We start from the raw sequence: 20,669 nt of genomic DNA, 5'->3' as shown, positions 1-20,669 counted from the left end.
CACCAAACACTGAACCTGCCAGCGCCTTGAACTTCCCAGCCTCCAGAACTGTGAGATAAATTGCTGCTCTTTAGTAACCCGTAAATTTTATTCTAACAATACAAACAAACTAGATGATACCCTTAAAAATTCAGGACACAAAGACCCAGGATAGCCAACGAAATATTGAAGGAGAAGAACAACATTGGAGGACTGACACCATTCAACTTCAACACTTACACAGTAATCAACAACAGTGTTAGTGTGACCCGTGGAAGGACAGAGAGCCCAGAAATAGGCCCACATCAATACAGCTAACTGACCTTTGACAAGGTAGTACTGTTCAATGATGCAAAGCCAAATGGTGCCGGAACAATGGGACATCACATTTAAAAAAAATAAAATGAGCCTAGACACAGATCTTACACACATCCCAAAATTTAAATTATAATGGATCACAGATACAAATATAAAATGAAAAACTATAAAATTCCTAGAAGACAGTGTAGGAGAAAAAAATCTAGTTCTTGGGTTTGGCAATGACTTTTGATATAACACCAAAGGCACAATCCAGGAAAGAAAAAAAATCGATATGCTAAACTTCCTCTCAGTTTTGCTGTGAAGCGAACGTTGCTCTAAAATAAATCTATTTGTTAAAATGAGGACTCCTAAGGTATTTTGTTCATGTGAATTTTATCTATCAATATTTACTGTATTTGAGATTAAAAGTGATAAACTTAACACTATTTCTTTATTGATTCACTTTAACATAATAAGCCAATCATATGTTTAATATAAATAATATCTTTGAGAAAAAAAAACATTTTCACACACACACACACACACAAAATCAGTAAAAAGAGTGGCACTGTTTTTGCACATCTCTTTACTATCTGGCTTACAAGAAGATAGCTGAATTCTGGCATCTGCTCCTACATTTGATCTGCAGCATCACGTGTCACAGCGTCTGGAAAGCAACTCTGAGCATTTGGGAAAGAAGAGCGAAAGTGGTGAAGGATGTTTTAGTATTATGAAAATAGTTCTGACAATACAGACCCTCTGAACGGGTGTCAGGCAATCCAATCAGGGATGTGCTTGTAAATGTTTAACAATATGCTCTCCTGGAGGAAAAGCTCCAGCCTGTAGCATTTGCCAACTTCTGTGGCTATAAATACTCCCTCCATGGCTGGTTTCAAGCCACCAATGCAGGAGGTCCATGGGCACCAGCTGGAAAGAGGTGCACACAACTGTTTTTTTCCTGAACTTGCCCGAGGTTAGCAAGATCTTGTGCATGCTTTTCTCGTGGGAGCTGCTCTGGCACTTTAGGGACCCTGAAGCACACTTTGGGACCCACTGCTCTAGTAGGCTATTGTGTAGGTTCTTATCTTGCCACTTTCACAATTGCTGGTCCAGCCCTAGCTGACCCTCACAGACAGTCTCCTTGGTGCTGCTCAACAGCCGGTAGAGGCCCGAGGACTAATGCCTGGCCGTTTTTCTCCCCACCCATATGTACATTTCCCAGACCTATTCAGCAAGCCCAAGCCATCCACTGACCTTGTTCACTGCCCTTATCTGTCTTGTTCAATATCTGTTTATATGAAATTGAGTTTTTATCTCATTACACATATAAAAAACCCAACGTTTACATTTAACTGTAAGGTAGGGACTTCTGATGTTGTTACATGGCAAAGGGAGCTGTGGTATCTCGCAGGGTGGGGTCCTGCTCCTTCCTCTGAAGTTTCCTCAGGTCTCCACCCACATGAGAGCCTAACAACAGAACTAAAAAGGCTGCTCTTTGCCTAGCATATATGGTTCTCTAGTTAATGAGGCACTCCAGCTGGTCCTCTGTTATTCCCAGGCAGCTGTTTCGTAGGAATGAGTCAGCACCCCGCTTTATTAAAGCCTTTCCCCTCTGTGTATAATAGCTTATGTAACAGGAACAGCAAAGAAGCTCAGTTCTTACAAAAAAGGAAGAAATCATCAAAGCCACTAATAATAGAACTTGCACATCGTCTTTCTGTAGTCAACAGTACCTGATTTCTGTGGGTGATGGAGGGTACAGGGTGCTCCTCTTGCTGAGGAGTTATTAGCTCAGGTCAAGAAAGACAAAAGAAAAATCTCACCTCTCTGCTCCCTAAGAACCATAGAGTTTCTTTTAAATACCATTTTTGATTTTTAACAAATGGATGCATCTTTTCCAGGAGAATATTTTTTTTGAGAATTCCAAGAACAGATGTGCATGTCGCAATTTAAATTCTTTACTAATACATTCCTTCTGATTTATTTGTTTCTGAGGAACATATAATAAGTAGTTTCACATACAGAAGCAGCACGCATTGAGCCTTTAGCTACAACAAAAAGGCCACATGTTAATTTAGTCTCGAGGTTTAATGAAGAAAAGTCGGTCCTTGTCTGTCTGTCCACACCACCTGTAGAGATCCCTGACACCCTCTTTGGATTCATGGAGGTCTGGAAATTTTTACACACTACATTACAGTTCCTAGGATATAAGCCCAGGAATTGTGTCTCCAGGGTTTTAAAGTGCTCATTCTTGGGTAGTTCTGATTACAACAAAGCATATCCCAGAGTAAAAAGGACACATGACCAAGTCTCCTGGGTAAGAGATGGTGGACAGACAGTCCCACCACATGCTCAGCCACTCACCAGCTGTGGAATCTTGGGCAAGAACCCTCCACAGCCTGCTGGTCCATATGTTCCTGGCACCATGCAGTTGTAGTGACTGCATCCTGCACTAGATCTTAAGAATGCAGAAGCCTGTGACATTGTGACCACACCTACGGCCCTCCAAGGGCAGAAGAAATCAGACATAGAAATGATAAATTGTAATATTCTGGTGGCAAGTGCCACCAAGAGATTTAGACAAAGAACTGTGGAAGCCCAGATGAGGGGTAGCTAACATTTTTTGAGGTGTGTCCATGCTGATTTCACTGAGAAGAAAGCATTTCAGCTGGTCCCCAAAAAGGAGGCGTTTTCTAGATGAAAGTCATAAAAGAATTTCCCAGAGGGTATCATAAAAGCTCTTAGAATGGTTAGTAATTAACTGTCACTATAGTGGAAGTAAAGGAACACTGTGGTCACTTGCTGGCTTGCTTACTCACTACTTTTGTTCTGCAAGGGTCTGCATCATGAGGTGGGGTGAGGCTTACCCCACAAACTCTGCTTTCTGGGCTCCCTGGCTTCTGGCTGGTTTCAGTCAATGAAAGGCAGTGGCAGGAGATAGAAGTAGGAGGAGAGGAGAAGCCAGAGGATTTCTTCCCAATCTCCCAGTGCTGGGCAGCATCTCAACATGACTGGGTCTCTTCCATGGCTCTAAGACCCCACTGACCAAAGACCCCTCTTTATGGACTAATTCCCACCAGGCTGACCCAGCATGATCCCCAGCTCCTGGGTCCCCTCCCTAGTGCCTTCAGCCCTGGAGGAGTATGAATGCCTCCCTCCAAATCTCCTTTTTGGCTTTCCAGCTTTTCCAGGGCCTATGACTGACTCCTGTACAACTTAACTAGCTTTTAGAAATACCTAGAAAGATCTGTGAGACATTAGTTGGGAGAGGTGGGAGAAGCACATGGTGAAGATTCCCAAATGAATACCACAGCCTGTAACTGCACACTTCACCCCATGATTTTGATCTTCTTAGGGATTATAAGTGTGGAAGACAGCCCAGCTGGGAATTTATGGAAAGAAACTACAAGGGAGCAAAGGAAGGTGAGGACGGCCGGACCCAAAGCAATGACCCATGTCTGTGGAGCACTTTGTGAGGTCACATGCATAGGTGTAGAAGTGAGTTGGCTAAGAGGGCTGAGGAAAAGGAGACTGGAGATGAGACTGAGACTCCAGGGAAGGACTGGCACCAGGAAGAGAGGATGGAGAGGGAAGGCGAGGGTGTGGGTGGAGGCTTTGTAAGGTCAGGATGCCTTTGGGACAGTCTTGGGAGAGTGGGGTTAGTGAGACCTGCTGACCTCTCACATCTTTTCTATTGGAATAAATTATATGATTAGTCAAAATCATATGATTTATCATATTATATAAACTATCATTTATTTTCATTATTCCTAGGAATGGCCATGTTTTCTTTGTGATACAAGTAATTTAAAACCCGCCCAAGGGTCATATAATATTGTGAATATACTGCATACCACTGAATTATATGCTTATAAATGGCTACTTTTATGTTGTGTGGCTTTTACCTCAATTTTTAAAAAAAAAAAAACCAGTGTGTTAGATCTAAGAATACCAGGAATTCTCATTAAAGATGCAGAATTTGTCAACTTAAAAAAATTTTAAAAATGTGTCTGGGGAATTAAAATTTTTTTCACTTTACAAATACTTTTCTTATTTAGTGGGGATGTTTGATGTAATAGGTTTAGTCTATGCCAGGAAGATATGGAAAGATAAGCCAAGAGAACACATTGGAAAACTCTTTGAAGTGAGTATAAAAGCCTTAACCCTCTTGTGCACACACATTGCTGGGGCACAGCCTCTGTGTCACACCCCATGTATGATTTAATTGGTGCTGCTTTCCCCAAAGAATATCCCCTTTAGCCTTCTGTGACTCTTTTGTGACTTGTTTCCAGGCCCAAGATTCAAGCTATTAGTGACTAGATTAGACAAGAACACACAGGGTCCGGGCTGCTGTTAAGTACTGTGGTGGTTCCTGGGAGGATCTTGAGGATACAGGAGAAGCCCCTGGCCCTTCTCCAAGGCTCCTCTGCAAGGGAGGCTAATAAGCTGAAGAGCCAAGAGACTTCACTTTCTTTGGGAGGTGAAAGCTGTAGAACTGGGTGATGAAGTGGGAATACAAAGGCTGGCCCAGTGCTCCAGGATAGACTTCAAGCCATGGACAGTTGGGAAGCAACACTACACTGACCAGTGAAAGCTGCCCAGTCATGGATGGGCTGCTCAACTGCAAATTGTCCATTTCTCAGTTCTTCTCAGGCCTTGCCAGGAGTATTTGCAGCCAACTTCCTAATACTCACATTCAGCAGTAGGAGGGGGATGCAAATATGTTATTCTCCAAACCTTCCTAAGGCCCATTGAAGGACCCTGGGCTCAAAGGAGGAGAAACTGTGACTAGTAATTAGGAAAAGTTAAAATTTCCAGATGCAGTAACCCAAGGAGGCTCTGGAAGCTGTGCCCTGGGTATTCTAGAAGACAGTCGCCCTGGCTTTGCTGCCAGAGGCTCACCAGCTAGGAGGCCAGCAACTCCCTGTTCAAGATTGCACCTGGCCTTGAATTCAGTGATCTGCTTTCTCAAGAAGATGATTTCCTTCCATGAATGTTTAAAAAAAGGAGGGGTGAAGAAAAGCTCTTTTTCTCTATGTTATTTCCATGGCACAAGAGAGAACTGAAACAATTTGTCTGTGACAGCCCAGCCCGGCCATCTAAGACTGTGAAGAAGCACCCGCACCAAAGAACTGCCAGGGCTCTCCTCCAACTCTAACCTTAAAAACAACCCAAAAAACCCTCTATGTGACCTGTGGGAGAAACTGGTTTTATTGATATTTAACCAGACAGGTTAGACAAAGAGGAAGGGCCTTGGTGAAAGGCAGAAGCAACGAAGCCCTCTTCCATGGGGCCTATCAAGGGAGGGTGACCAAGGCCAGACCAGCTAACACCATAGTAGCCAGAAGAGATATGATGATAGGCCACCAACCAGGATGAAGAGTGATGTAGTTCTGACCGTAATTCCTTGGAAGAGAAGTGTGATTCTGTCCAAGTTGTCAGGAAATCTCTGCTTCCTCATTTTCCTGGCAGCATGACATATAATATTGGTGAACAGAAAAGTGTGCAATGGCTAAAAGGCATCTCTGCTGCTGCTGACACACCCATGCGTATCCTGAGGATGCCTTAGGTCAGTCTCACCGAAGGGAAGCCACTCAGAACCATCCAGAGTCTACCTGAGCTACTTTTAGGTAATTAGGAGAACTTTCAAATTTGCTCTATTTAAACCAAGAGAAAAAAAAAGGGAGCAAGCATCACACTTTGTGTGATTTGGTCATACAAAGCTTCTCCCCCAGAAAGGCTTGTTTGACTCTAGTACTACTTTAGGACCCTTCCTCATTTCTGATTCTGTGAATCTCCAATGACCTGCTGTTATCCAGCAACCCCTCAGGAGGCTGCCCGAGGGGATGGCCATCCCCATTAATCTCCTGACCCTCAGACCTACCATGCCTGGCCAAGCACTCAAGCGCTTGATCAATAAGGAAGCTGGGGCTAATGGACAAGGCCACGGTGTAGGAGGGTTGCTGTATGCAGGGACATGAAGAGAATCCAGGACTGTTCTGGTTGAGGAGAGGACAAGGGGATGATATGGAAAGATGTACATGGAACCCAAGACTAGAATCAATCCTGGGTTAGGATTATCCTTATTAGGGCTGTGTCCAGGCATGGAGCCAGCTAATTTACCTGTTTAAACCATTTTAACCCTGACAACACTATGACACACATATTAGCATCATTTCCTAATTACTGAATGAGAATACTGAACACCGGAGAGTTCTTCCTACCAGGAAGCAGTGAGGCCCTTGGGATAAGCAGGAGCTGGGGTTCCTCCCTTTTTCTCCAGGGCCCACTGAGAGGCAGCATCTGGTAGGTACCACCAGGGGCTCTGAAGTGCAGTAATGTGGGTCCAAACTCTTGTTTCACCTCTCTTGCTTGAGGTCAAGTTATTTAGTGTCTAAGACTCTTGGTTTCTTCATCTGAAAATGGTGGTAGTGATAATAGTAGTTACCTCATAGAACTTTTGAAGATTAACTAAGTTAATACTATGCATCAGGGGATGGCTGGTCTGATACTTTTTTTTTTTTTTGATACCAGTGATTGAACCCAGGGGTGCTTAGCCATGAAGCTTCATGCCTAGCCCTTTTTAAAAATTTTTTATTTTGAGACAGGATCTTGCCAAGTTGCTTAGGACATCACTAATTTGGTGAGGTTGGCTTTGGACTTGGGATCCTCCTGCCTCACCCTCCCGAGTTGCTGAGATTACAGGTGTGCTCAGTGAGGCTGCTACTTGCTTTTGTAAACTAAGTTTCATTGGCACACAGGAACATTCATTTGTTCTATTGACTATGGTTGTCTGTGCACTACCACAGCAGTGCTAAGTAGTTGCATCACAGACCATAGAGCCTACAAAGCCTAAAATAGTCATAATCTGGTTCCTTACAGAAAAAGTTTGTAGACCCCCATGGGCATTAAGTGCTTGTAATGGTGCTGCACAAAACGCTATTATAATTATTAAGCATTTCCTCTAAGCCTCCATCATCATCATCCACTCTGAGGATAACTAGCTGCCTGACATGTCAGGGCTCAGGGCCAAGGGTGGATAAGAAAGATGGTCCATGGCATTTACAATCTAATGGAAGTGACAAAGGGAAAACAAACAAAGTTGGCAATCACAGGATATGATAAGGTCTCTGAAAAAAAAAAAATAAGATGTTGAGCTAGAAGCATCCACTTTAGACTGAAAACCTCATGGAGGAGGTGATACCTGAGCAGCAGGTGTGAGGAATGGAGGGAGGGCCAGTGAGGGCAAAGGTCAGTGCTGGCAAGGACTGGCCACGTCAGAGAAACAGAAGGGAAGCAGTGCTGCCTAAGTGTCCTGGAGGAGAAGCATAGTAGGAGCAAGCAGGAGCCAGCACCCACAGGGACAGGTGGACCAGGGAAGGAGTTGGGGCTTGTCCTAAGAACAGAGCAACAGGAAGCCACATGAGCACCTTAGGCAGCCACTGGCAGTACTTGTTCTGGAATTTGAAGACCGTTCCAAATGCTAAATGGAGAATGGAGGATCAGGGACAGCAAGGGAAGTTAAGAAACTGAACACCATCCAGGGGAAGGAGATGGTGTGGGTCCAAGAAGGGTGGGGAGAGGGAGAGATTCGGGATGTTTTCACAGGAGATTGAAAGTGACGCTGGAAAGCCCAGAAGGAACCAAGACTAACATTCAAGATTTGGGACTTCATACCTGGACCTGGGTGCTGCTGTCCAGTGAGATAGGAAAGGTGAGGACCCCTGGGAGAAAGCCCAATCCCTCTTCCTGAAGACCTGTTTGAGTAAGAAGTCCTGCCTAAGCCTAGCAAGCCCACTGCCTTCCCATGTGCTTTTTATGCTTGTCTCTCCACCCATCAGTTTGCTGGGAATGGACACTGCTTTTTCTGCATCCCTATCCCCTTGTCTGGGCCCAGAAGGAAATGTGATGGGTCAACGTGATCTGACCACAGTGAAGTCCTGTCAGGCCACTCCCTACTCCCTCTCTTTGTCTCCCCACTCCCAGTCAGTAGTAGTATGTCTATTAAGGCTCAAGGTCATAATTGCAACCTTTTGGCTGCTTAGCATGGCACACTGCTGGCTGACATTCATATTTACTCACCAAACTGTACCTGTTTCCATGTTTTTTCCCCACATCATGAGCTTTTTCATTAGTCACTACTGCTGACCCCAAACATACAACAGGGCTGCTCCCTCTCCTCTGTCACTCTTAACTAAGCTGACGGCTTTCTTTCTACCTAGAACTGTCTTCTGTTGTCATTTTTCTCATTTCTCTATTTCATCCTCCATTTTTTCTGATCACTTTTCACCCAATGCAGTATTTTGAATTCATGGTTACATTCGTTCATTTAGCCAACCACTCTGTGCAAATAGTTCCTTTGCTGAGTCCCTACCACCTGCAGAGGCAGGGGAGGAAACAGAAATGCAGTTTGATGGGCTCAGATTTCTCATTCTCTGGAGCTCAGTTCACTCACCATCTCAAGCCCAGTCATAGCTCCAGCCAAACACCTTCCCACTCCCGGCGGCTCCAGGGTGGTACCTGATCCAGATAGTGGCCAAAGACTCTTGTCCCTCATTAGACCTCACCAGCACTTTCCTGTGGTGTTCCCTACCCTCCTGAGTTCATCTGTACCCTTGAATAGGCTGAGGGGGCCCAAATCATGAGGGTGAGGGGTATACATAAAGGTCCTAGTGTGGAAAAACACATTATGCTAATTTGATGATCTAAACTATAATCACATAATTGGATTTGCCAAACAGTGTCTTCTAAATCACTGTCCTCCTGCCCTTTATGTGGCATTTGGCACTTCCTTCTTGAAACCCCCTGATCTGTTGGCCCTGGGGACACTGTACTTTTGGTTCTCTTCCCAGCCTGGACCACACCACTAGGAGGCTCTTTGTCAGCACCCTACCCTTTGTGGGGCTCCCCAGGCTGGGTTAGCCCTCTGACCTTGGTTCTTGCCACAGATTCCACTTCTTATTAAAAAGGATCCCTCCTCCCCAGCTGGACTGTATTTCTGAATGTAGGCAAATCCTCACTTGGAGGAGTTATGGGACTACCATCTCAGGCCCAATTTTTTCTTCCATTCTCCCTTCCTAATTACCTACTTGCTCACATAGGCACACAGAGCACACACTAGGAAACTGAATGGGATTCCAATGGTCCTGTGGACATGGGAGCTTGGATACATAGCTAAATAAACAACACTTTAGATTTAGGGTGAATTCAGAAGTATTTTGAAGTAAGGACTGAGTATAACTCTACCCTCCATGGCCTAAGAAAGGTGCTCCGAAGGAAGGCAAAGGACCTGAGACCATTCTACACAGGCTCCAGAACCGATATGCTAATGAGTACAGTAGCTCCCCCCATCCTCAGTTTTGCTCTCTTGGTTTCAGCTACCTGGGATGAACCAAGGTCTGAAATATTCTAATAAAAATTCTAGAAAGAAACTAATAGTAAAGTTTGGAATTGCACACCATTTTGAATAGTCTGATGCAATATCATACTATCCCTCTCCATGCTGAGATATGAACCATCTCTTTGTCCAGCATCCCCACTTGATAGCCATCCTGGCTATCAACCCACTGTTCCAGTTTATAGTGTTGTGTTCAAGTAAACATTATTTTATTTAATACTGGCCCCAAGGCACAAGAAGAGTTATGCTGGCAATTTTATTGTAGCATATTGTTTTAATTATTGTATTTTTATTAGTTACTGTTACTAATCTCTTACTAATCTCTAACTAATCTCTTTAATTAGTTATTGTTACTAATTTGTAAATTAAACCCTACTGTAGGTATGTATGTAGAAATAGGGTATGGTATCATCCGAGGTTTCAGGCATTCATCACGGGGAGGGGGGGGTCTTGGAACATATCTCCTGTGGATAAGGAGTGGTTTGATCACTTGGTGATGCTTAGCCGCCAAAGGTCAACATCATTCTACCTGTGACCCACCTTCCTATAAATGCTCACCGATCGCTGCCTTTGTCAGCTGTGGAGATACATATCTCTAAATCTGGTCACAGACACGTGACATACTGACAACATTCTACTGCCAGAGCTGGAAGTTTGTGGCTAGAGCATGAGGTGATGTTGTGTAGGAGGTAGGACAACCCCCTCCTGACTGGTAGTGAGGCCAGCTCTGGCCCAGGATCATGGAAGAAGCAGATAGGACCAGCGGGGTCCCTCTCAATCCAGCCTCAGGGGAAGAGTCTTCCTGAGGTCCACTCTCAGGCATACCCCAGATGTCCCCCACACAGCCAGTCATTGTAAGGTCTGACTCTAAGAACTCAGTCCCTTGGGACAACACTTGACATTGGCCTTTGAGACTCATGGCTTGATAACACAGAAGAGGGAGATTCCAGAAAGGAGACCCAAGAGAAACAGGCAGAATTTGGGGAGGGGCTCTTTCTTTCCCCAATTTAGCCACATAGCTCTGGAAGGACTTAAGTTAGTCAAGTACTTCACATTTAAAAAAATCAAGCAAGCAAACACAGCAAAACTCATCAAACCAAATACCATGCAGAAATACCAACACATAAAAATGTACCAAAGAACTATTCTGGTTTGCTCTCTGGAAGCTCTTTTAGGTAATTGCAGGGGATCCACAGATTTTTGTTGTGGTGGTCGTTTGTTTGTTTGTTTTATTTTTAATTTTTTTTTAGTTGTCAATGGACATTTATTTATTTATATGTGGTGCCGAGAATCGAACCTAGTGCCTCATAAATGCTGGGCAAACAAATATCCTACAACTGAGCTCTAACCCCAGCCCCCACAGTTCAGTTTTTTGTTGTTGTGGTTGTTGATAGATTTCTATGTATATGAACCTCTCCTCTGAACCCCAGACTCATTCCAACTGCCTAGTCCATTCCCTCCCATTTAGTTAGGCATCACAAACTTAACAAATCCAATCCCCTCCCAACCTGCTCCCCTTATAATTTTAGTCCATCTCAGTGAAATGGTACCACCAATCACCCTGTTGCTTTTGCCTAAATCTTGGAGTCATCCTTGTTCCTTTCTCCACTTCACAAGGCCAAATCCAACAAACTCTTCTATCCCAATATATTTATTTATTTATATGTGGTGCTGAGAATCGAACCCAGTGCTTCACACATGCCAGGCAAGTATGCTACCGCTGAGCCCCAGCCCCAGCCCCAGCCCCCCAACAGTTCATTTTTAAGGGGGGGTGTTGGTGGTGGTGATGATGATGATGATGCTTTGCACCTACTACCAGTTGCCAGCTTACTTTACATATAATATCACACCCAGGCCTCCACTAATCCTGTGACAATATTTTCACTGTCCCATTTCCAATCTAGTATCTAGGCCCCAAATTGTTAAGCAGTTTACCTCCAATCATACAGCTAAGTGGTGGAGCAGGAATTTAAAATATAGGCTTAGTATTCCTTATCCAATATTCTCAGAATCAGAAGAGTTTTGTATTCTGAATTTTTTTAAACATTTGCACATACATAACAAGATACCTTGGGGATAGGACCCAAGTCTAAGCACAAATTTCATTTTTATTTCTTATACATCTCATACACGCAGCCTGGGAGTAATTAGTAGAATGTTTCTAATACTTCTGTGCATAAAACAGAGTTTCATGGTGTGCAAGTGTCCACTGATGGCATCATGTTGACAATAGAAAAGTTTCAGATTTGGGGGCATTTTGAATTTTTGAATTAGGGATGCTCAACCTGTATAAACTTTCTGACTCCAAATCCAGTGCTCTTAACTCTGTGTCATAGCTGGGAGATGTTCCATCATCCCAACCAACACCAAGTAGTCTTGAAAGATGGTACAGCCTACTGGCTAGAAACCAGCTTTGGAGCCAGACTGTTGGGATTTCTGCCCTCCTCTGACCTGTGGCACCTTGTCCTCATATAGAAAATATGACAAAAAACCATACTTGCCTCAAAGGCTTATAGCTAAAATTAAATATGCTAATGCACATAAATTAGTAGCACATAGTATCTGGCACATAAATCAGCACTTAATAACCGTGTAATATCAACCTTTCCATTCCAGCCATATTTACTCAGTGCCTATTGCATGCAGATAGATCTATGCCTTATTCTATCATGGGTGGAGCTGGAGTGGGTTGCTGGACAGCTCTCATTCCCAAGGGGTATTCAGTATAGGTGGGGATCATATCTATGCAGCAGTTCTCAGAGTGGTCAGGTCCCAGCATGTGCTGCCGAAAAATCTGTCCCCAAGCATGATAAAATTGCTGGCTTGGATTCTTTATTCCAAAGGACAAGACCTCTACTTTGAGGAGGTCTATTTGTTATAGTAATTTAGCCTACCCTAATTAATATACTTCAGCATCAGGACTTCTCAGCAGCAATGAGAAGAGTGATATTTTAGCAAGTTCCCAGGCTAGACTCTATGGGTGCAACAGTGCAAGAACACCAACTAGATTACTGTAGCAGTCTTAGGCCCCTTCTTGGGGAGCTCCAAGTAGGTTCTGCACTTCCTCTTGTTTTCTAATTACACTCATTCTCTTGCCAAGTCCATCCCAGCTTACATACCATCAATAGCATACAATGCCCCAATTTCTATGTATATAAACCCCTCTGCTGAACCTCAGATCATTCCAACTGCCTCGTCCATTCCCCCACATTTAGAAGGCATCACAAACTTAACACATTCAATCCCCCCCGACCTGCTCCCCTTATAGCTTTGGTCCATCTCAGTGAAATGGTACCACCAATCACCCTGTTGCTTGGGCCTAAATCTTGGGAGTCATCCTTGGTTCCTTTCTCCACTTCACAAGGCCAGATCCTACTAGCTCTTCCATCCCAACATATTCCCAATCTAAATAATTCTCACCGATTTCAGAAAAACCACCCTGGTCTAAGTGGTGCTACCATCTCTCCACTAATTATAGCATTCATCTTTTTAGCTGGTCTCTTGTTCTACCTTGCTCCTTTATAGCCCATTCACATCTGAGCAGTCAGAGTGGCTCTTTAAAAAATAGAAGTCATCTCTGTCACTTCTTTTCTGAAAGGGTACCATCACACTTAGGAGTCAGGGTCCTCAGATGGCAGAGCCCACTGTGATGTGGCCTTCCATTCGTTCCATCTTCATTTCTTAATTGCTTCCCCCGTCTCCCCTCTAACTCCAGTCACACTGACCTTGCTTTTTCTTAATGGCACAATTGCCTTCTGCTTGCTAATCCTACAATATTCTTCACCCTGATGCCCAAAGGACTTGTTCTTTTGCTTCAGGCATCTGCTCAAATGCTGCCTCATTAGTGAGGCCTTTGCCAACCAACCTATATGGAAACCCAATGTCCCTGGCACTCCCAACCCCTGTTGTATTTTTTTTCTGAAGCCCTTATTACCTTTTGATATTCTATGTTTACTCTCTGATTTCCCCTAGCAGAATAAAAGCTCCAAGAGGGCAGGGGTTGTTTCTTTTGCTTTCTGAGGTTCCAACCCTTACAGTGGTGCACATGACAGATGCTCAATAAATACTGACCTGAAGACTGAGAGCCTTAGTGGTATTCCACAGAAAGCAGACAGCCTCTCTGCCATGGAACATGCCACCTGTTTGTAAGTCCTCAAATTCTACCAGTTTCAGCTAGAGAGGGCAAGGTTGACTACTGATGGCTGACTTGGGGTGGGGTAGAAGGGTAAGGAGAAGGAGGGTCTACATGGTCGAGAGTGAAGCTAGAGCAATGCTCCTCACTCACTTAGGAGCCACAGTGGAGAGCTCTGGCCTAAGGGCACCAGTTACCTGGAAAGGAGGGGAGAAATGCTGAGAAGGATGTCTGTAGGCAGATAGGCAACAATTCAGTTCAATAGACATTTATAGTGTCCTCACTGAGGTGCCAGGCACTGCACAGGGGCTAGATCTAAAATGCCATTTGCCAGAATCCTTTTTGGGATCATGTCGACAGGTGCAAGGCTAGTTTTTTATTTGAGCTCATTTGTGTTTTCACTATTTATTTCAAAGCTTTCTCTCTTCTCCACAAACCTTGACCACTCCCCCCCAGTCTCACCAGGAAACTTAATTTCCTACAACACACACCAAAAAAACTAGAAGTCATCAGACCAGAACGACCTCCACTTCCTGCCACCAAATCTGCATATCTCCCTATTTGGGGGCCTTGTTCTGCTCTCTCCCTCCCAGGGTGTTTGCAGAGGTGACTTCTGAGTTAGGCCAATCTCGCCAGATGGTCTGCACCTGCCCTGGACTCCTGTCTTCCTCCCTTCCCAGGGATCCTTTGATGTAGATTCTCATCCATCTCCACCTCCTTTACCACCCACCTCTCCTTCCTTTCAGCATCAAACAGTCACAGTCTCCCAAGATTCAAGAAAAACAAAACATTCCCCCTCTCAGATTTCCTTAAAACTTGTGCTCGCTCCCATCTCACAGCTAAATTTCTGGACTCATCCTCATACCCCATGCGAGTGGGCCTCTCTTCCACCCAATCAACAGCCACTCCAGCCTGCTCACATCCTCACCAATCCCCAAAACTGCTCTCGCCACGTCCCCCAGTGACGATGGGTCTTTAACATTAATGGTCAATCTTCAGTTTTCCCCTTGTCTGACCTCCAGGCAACATGTGACATGGTTAACTCCAACTCTCCACATCCAACTCTCACACTTGAAAATACTTTTCCTCTAGCTTCACTGAAACCAAACTGAGCTGGCCTCTATAACCATGTATGAACAAACAACTCCCAATTGTCTCTTCCTCCATCCCAGACAGCCCCTCTGCCTGTAGACTGTCCGTGTTCCTGCCAACCCCATCTGTCTTTGTGAATGCCTTGCAGACACTCCAAAGCCAGCACATCCAAAAGTGAGCCAGTTTCCACATTCCCTGGCTGCTCTCTCTCCAGAGCTCCCTTTTGGTGAACATTCACTGTCTGCCTTGCTGCAGTCACCAGAATACCGGAATCATTCCTGGAGATGCCTTTTTTCCTCCCCACATCCAGTTGGTAGCTGAGGCCTCCTGAATGGACCTTATGGACATATTCTGTCTACTGTTCTCCAACCCCACAATCAACCTCACCCAATTTCACTAGGTTAGTGAAAGATAACTTCTTTCATTAGATTAGCATCTAATCCTTTGCTTTATGTTAAACTGGGAGGTAGGGTAAGTTTTCCTAGGTTGAATCACATACCCAACCTCTCTCTCAGAGTCCTAACAGCATCAGGAGGGACCTTCCTGATTTTGGCTTAGCTTAACCCCACCCACCAGCCTCCATCCTCCAGGATCAAGAGCCTCACTATTGGAAGACTCAGAACTCAGCCTAACTGTTCTAAGTCATCTGCCTTAGTAAGAGAGAACTGAGGGGTTGGGGTTGTATCTCAGTGATAGAGCACTTGCCTAGAATGTGTAAGGCACTAGGTTCGATTTGCAGCACCACATATAAGTAAATGAAAAATGGAGTTCTATCATCAACTAAATAAATATATGTTGAGAGAGAGAGAGAGAGAGAGAGAGAGAGAGAGAGAGAGAAGAGAGAGAACAGAAAGGCCTCTGGCTAATGGGTTTGCAACAAATCCAGCTCATCCTGTTCTCACTTCACAGTAGAATATCACTGATATGCTCTGATCATGGTGATTAAGCCAGAGCCTCCATTTTGCTTCCCAAATCAGTTTTATTTGCTTTCCTGGTGTTTGCTCCTTGCCAGGTATTATTCTTCCTCAAAGCTGCAGCTTGCTCTGCCAGATTCCGAAGACCACACTATTTCCACTGTGCTATTACTGAAAGCAGTGTTGACTAGGTGATGTATTAAGAAGACCCTCTGCAACAGTGTGGAAAAGAGAATATGGATGGCCTGGGGCAGGAAAGGAGAGAATGGATAATTCAGAGATCCAGGAAAAAGGCTGGAGAGCTTTGATCTGGGAATAGACTAGATGGGGACTGACTGGGAAACAGAGGACTTCTGCAACAGTTGTGGAGGGTGCAGAGGAAGAAGTGTCTTAGGACAAGTATCTAAGGGGCTACTAAAATATCACAAATCAAAGTGGCCAAGAATAGAGCTGGGTGAGGAATAATCTTTCCTTAAAAGGGTGGGGTTAAGCCTTCAGAGTGACAAAGTGCTCTAGAAGAGGGGCCTGGGGAATAGAAATCCACCTTTGGATGCAATCTGGGCCCCACACTGACACTTTCAGGGAGGGAGGGAGAACTAGAAGTTTGAGGTCAAGCTGGGAAACACCAGTGGAGATGGAGTAGCGGCCTGGTGACAGCTGCAGCAGAGGCTGGCGACAGAAGATTACCAGGTCCTGGAAGTCTTCACAAGGCAATCTGAGCAGCAGGGCAGGTGCTGGGTGCTGAGTGAGGAAGAGGGAGCAAATGCTGGCTACTGTTTTCAGAAACTAATTGGTGAAGGAGAGAGAAGAAGGGCTGGAAAACACAGGGCCTTCCTGTTTAATAGTAAAGGCAGGCAGCAGAAGGCAGTCTGTGGAGAGGGGAGGGAATAATGGAGGGAACCTGACTCTGAAGGAGGAGTGACTCAGGAGTGTAGGTGGAGAAGGTGCTCTTGGTTTGGTTGGGAAGAGAGCACCTTTGTGGTGAAGAAAGAAAAGGCTGTGGGGGGTGGGGAATTCCAAGGGTTTTGTGAATTGGTGAGGAGTGAAAATGACAGAGCTCATGTTGTCAGGAAATGAGGCACAGGGATCTGCTGAAAGTGAGTAGCACCCCCGTCACACATGCACATACCCCTCAGAATACCCCAGGAGGGATGCTCACTGAGCTAAGCCATTTAACAGGGTGTCCACAGGAACTGCATGTCTGATGTACATTGCACATGTTCAAGCCATGGGGGTGCACACTGCTTCTGCTGCAGCACCACCACCTGCCTGCCAACATCGATATGCAAAATGTGCTTGTCGTTGTTTGCAAAAATGTGCCTCTCTCCGGACCAATGAGTATTTTCACTTTTGTCTCCTGGTCCTCCACTCTACTTCCTCACAAGACATGACTTGCCAGAGGCCAAATGGGTCCCTCCAATAAAGCTTTTCTTTTAGCAAAGCAACAAATTCATGTTGGTCCAAGTCTGGCAGCAGTAGCAGCAGATGCCCCCAGTCCTAGAGATCATTTCTGTCCTAGTGTGTCCCCCCCACCACCTCCAACACACATGCACACCGGTACTCCTCTGCTGAAGCTCTGCTGAGACAAGAGCTTCTGCTCAGAGACACACTGGGAAAGCCACAACCTGGGCAGAGAAAATTCTTCAGAGATTGAATCTGCCACAACCCCCTTCCCCCTGGTCTATGAACTCTTAAAGACCCCCACCAGTGACAAAGGTACCTGGCAATTTTTGATGAATGCCTTGCTGGTTCTGTCACCTCCTTCCTGCCCAGAATCTTGGATTCCTTTAGTCAAAGTACCATGGGAAGAGCACAGGAATTTCATTCAGAAGACTTGGGTTCTGCTCATACCCGAGATCTTTCACATGACTTCTAAGCCCCAGCTTGCAACTAGGTACAGTGGAAGGAATAGCACCTGCCTCTCCCTTCTCTCAGGGAAGTAACTAGGAGCTAATCTAATGATATGGGCTATTTGTAAACTGTACAGTGTTACACTGATTCCTGGGATCTAAGCAAGTCTTACTAGCAGTTCAAGATCTTTCTCCCAAGCCCTACCCATGTTCTCACATGTTCTCAGCTTGCAGCCCAAGGGAGACACATCCTAAATGAATTCAGTGCAATTCATCAAACTCTATGCCAGATTCCAGGACACACACAAAAACAGATACAGGTCTTGCCCCGAGTTCACCTGGCTGGCAGAACTGACTATGAAGTATCTATTCGGGTTATAACTCTGGAAATCTCCAACAAAATCTACTTCATGTTGCTGGGAACAGACCATCCAGGATTCAAGGTCCCCTGCTGACCCCTCAGATGAAGAGGAGATGGGCAGATGTGAGGCTCTGTGAGAAACCAGGGTGAGGGTCCTGGAGCAGTAGAACCAGATCTTAGAGCCCCCAGCCTAATCCAGCAGAAGCGCTTGAGTGTTATTTATACTCAGTGCTTCCCCCTCACCATCTGGGAGGTGTGGAGAATAATCCTGCTCTGGCCTGACTCATGAGGGTGTCATGGAGGACAAAATAAGAACAAAGTGACAAGAATAATGAAAAAATGCTTTGGAAAGGAATGAGTTTTACAACAAGAAATTATTATTATTTTTTCTTCATGGTCCTCTCTAGTAAAGCAGAGATAATCACAGAAGGTTTATTTGTTCAAGTGCTGAGGCACCTTTCCCATTGCTAGCCTAATGGGAATGACTCAGAGGCATCTAGCTCCCCCACTCTGCAAATATTTCCCCTGAAACACCCAAGTCACGACAATATTTCCCATGGCTGGGCCCCCACTTCTTTTCCATATTCATTCCACTGTCCTACTACCTACATCCAATAGTTCTCAGGTGATGCTTGCTGCCTGCTATTCTTTCCCCCACCTACCACATACCCCAGGCCAGTCACCTTCCCCATTCATTTCTCCTCTCCAGAGGCTGGCTCTGACAGGAGGCTTTTTCCTGCCTTTTACCTAATGAGAGATAAATGGAGATCTAAGAGCTGACCCATTCCTAGAGTTACAAGAACAAAAACCCTCTATAAAGGCCAGGCATTTCCCACTTCCATCTCACATTCATCTCTCCTGCAGCAATTTCTGTCTCTCTTCTTCAGATGGGAGTTGGAGGTGGGAGTGTTCAGACAGCAGATATTCATCCAAACCAGCAATTATGTTAAGGCTCCTGACTTGGGTTTTGTGTATGTGTAAAGCAGAGCAGGCAGTCATGCTGGGCCCTGAGAGGTCTTAACCCATTAGCCCAGCCTTTTGGTGTCTAAATTTATCTCTCTCACACACACCCAGACCTATTTTATTCCCAGAGGTATTTCAGCCAATCTCTTTGCATTTCATGTCTTCTAAACCCCTTTTAAAATGCATGTACCTCTGGAGAAAGGAAACATATCCATTGGCCCTAGTCCAGTTCTCACACAGCACCTGTGCCCAATAAAGATTTAGTGCCTTAAACTGGTTTACTAGATTCCATTCTCCCAGAACGTGGGTCAGAGCCCAGAGCTGTGGAGGGTGGGGCTGCAGGGGGCAGCCAGGGGAGGGAGCCTTGCCTCATTTCACTAACCTCAACATGCCTCCGGCAGTCCTGCCTGTCAACTGCGAGATAACCGAGTTCTCACGAAAGTAAATCTGAAATAGCCAAATATGGAAACCACTGGAGGGAGCAGAACAGCCGAGAAAGAAAGAAAGAAAAAGTAGACCTGAGCGGCCCTGCGCGACCAGCAGCAAGAGCTTGGCCCTGATCTTCACCGAGAGTTCTCACAACTGCCAAAACCCTGCAGAGCCATAATGGCGGGCGGGGATGGGGTGCCGAGGGAGGACACGTCCTGGTAATTCCACGATTTGTCTGGGTGCCCCTGAACAACTCACTTCACCGCCGGGACCCTTGTTTTTTTGCTTCAAGACCGCTTAGAACTCACCTTCTGGGGAGGGGGGGGGTGCTGTGCAATGGAACTGGTGGAGGTTTCCATTCATGGCAATATTAACGGTTCCCTCTGGAGGGGAACTCAGCTCGGAAAGTCTTGCAGAAGTGGAGGGAGGGCTAAGGGAGTGGAGGGGCTGGGGTGTGCCTGCAAGTCCCACCCTGCCAGAGCACCCCCACCTGAACCTGGCTTCTCCAGCCCTCAGCCACTCTGGAACAGCTCCCCAGCTCGGGAACCCCCAGTCTCTGTCCTTGCCACACCCCCCTGCTAAGAAAACCCGCTCCACACCGCACCCACTCGGCCACTTGCCCCGCCGGCCTCCCGCGCCTAGGACGCGGATCCCACCGCCTCTGTCCCAGCTCGGCCCGGCCCGGCCCGGCCCGGCCCGACACCAGCCCGGAGGGCGGCCAGGCCAGCGGCCGCCGCGGCCCCGCACCGAGCTGAAGCCGCAGCGACGTTTTCGGTTTCAAAGTAACTGGGGCGAGCCGAAAGGCGCTCCCGGTGTCCTCACCCAGGCTTCAGCCGAGATGCTGACAGGCGGCCACCTGCTGGGACTCTGGTGTGGCTCGGCGCGCGGGGCTCGGTCGACGCCTGTCCACGGGAGCAGGGCTGCTCCGAGATGCCAGGCTCGCGGCCCTGGGCGGGGGCCCCAGAGCAGAGACCGCAGGGAAGGAGGGGCGGCTCGGGGCTGGGGCGGGGCCGGGGGCGGGCCGGGGAGGGGCCGGGGAGAGGTCGCGGCCGGCTGGGCTCGGGCCTGCCCAGGGCAGGGCAGAGGGGCTGAAAGGTGTTGGGCAGGAGGGTGAGACCTTCGCCCAGGACGTTAAGAAAATTAGTGCCTACAAAAGTGTCATCTCTGAATTTCCTCCGCATGCATTCGAATTGTGAACGGTTTGCTCGTCCACCTGGGACCACCAAGTTCAGCCAGTCCTTTCACGTGTTGA

General features: G+C 46.2%; 1 protein-coding gene across 2 annotated transcripts in view; it reads right to left on the bottom strand.

Moving 5' to 3' along the window:
* The window catches only part of Traf5 (TNF receptor associated factor 5), a 42,868-nt gene extending 22,461 nt beyond the window's left edge, over positions 1–20,407 (bottom strand). Inside the window, exon 1 of one of the 2 annotated variants that reach the window (XM_021729191.3) lies at positions 20,240–20,407. Coding sequence is in view for 1 of the 2 variants with exons in the window: in XM_078022771.1 (XP_077878897.1) it covers positions 882–931 (50 nt within the window). In the remaining variant the exon portion in view is untranslated. Of the gene's footprint in view, positions 1–881; positions 1,036–20,239 lie in introns of those variants that run through there. The other variant, XM_078022771.1, reaches the window with a different exon arrangement.
* Positions 20,408–20,669: the final 262 nt, after the last annotated feature.

Source organism: Ictidomys tridecemlineatus, chromosome 10, assembly GCF_052094955.1.
Source record: "Ictidomys tridecemlineatus isolate mIctTri1 chromosome 10, mIctTri1.hap1, whole genome shotgun sequence".
NCBI lineage: Eukaryota > Metazoa > Chordata > Mammalia > Rodentia > Sciuridae > Ictidomys > Ictidomys tridecemlineatus.
This window is presented reverse-complemented; position numbering and strand designations above follow the sequence as displayed.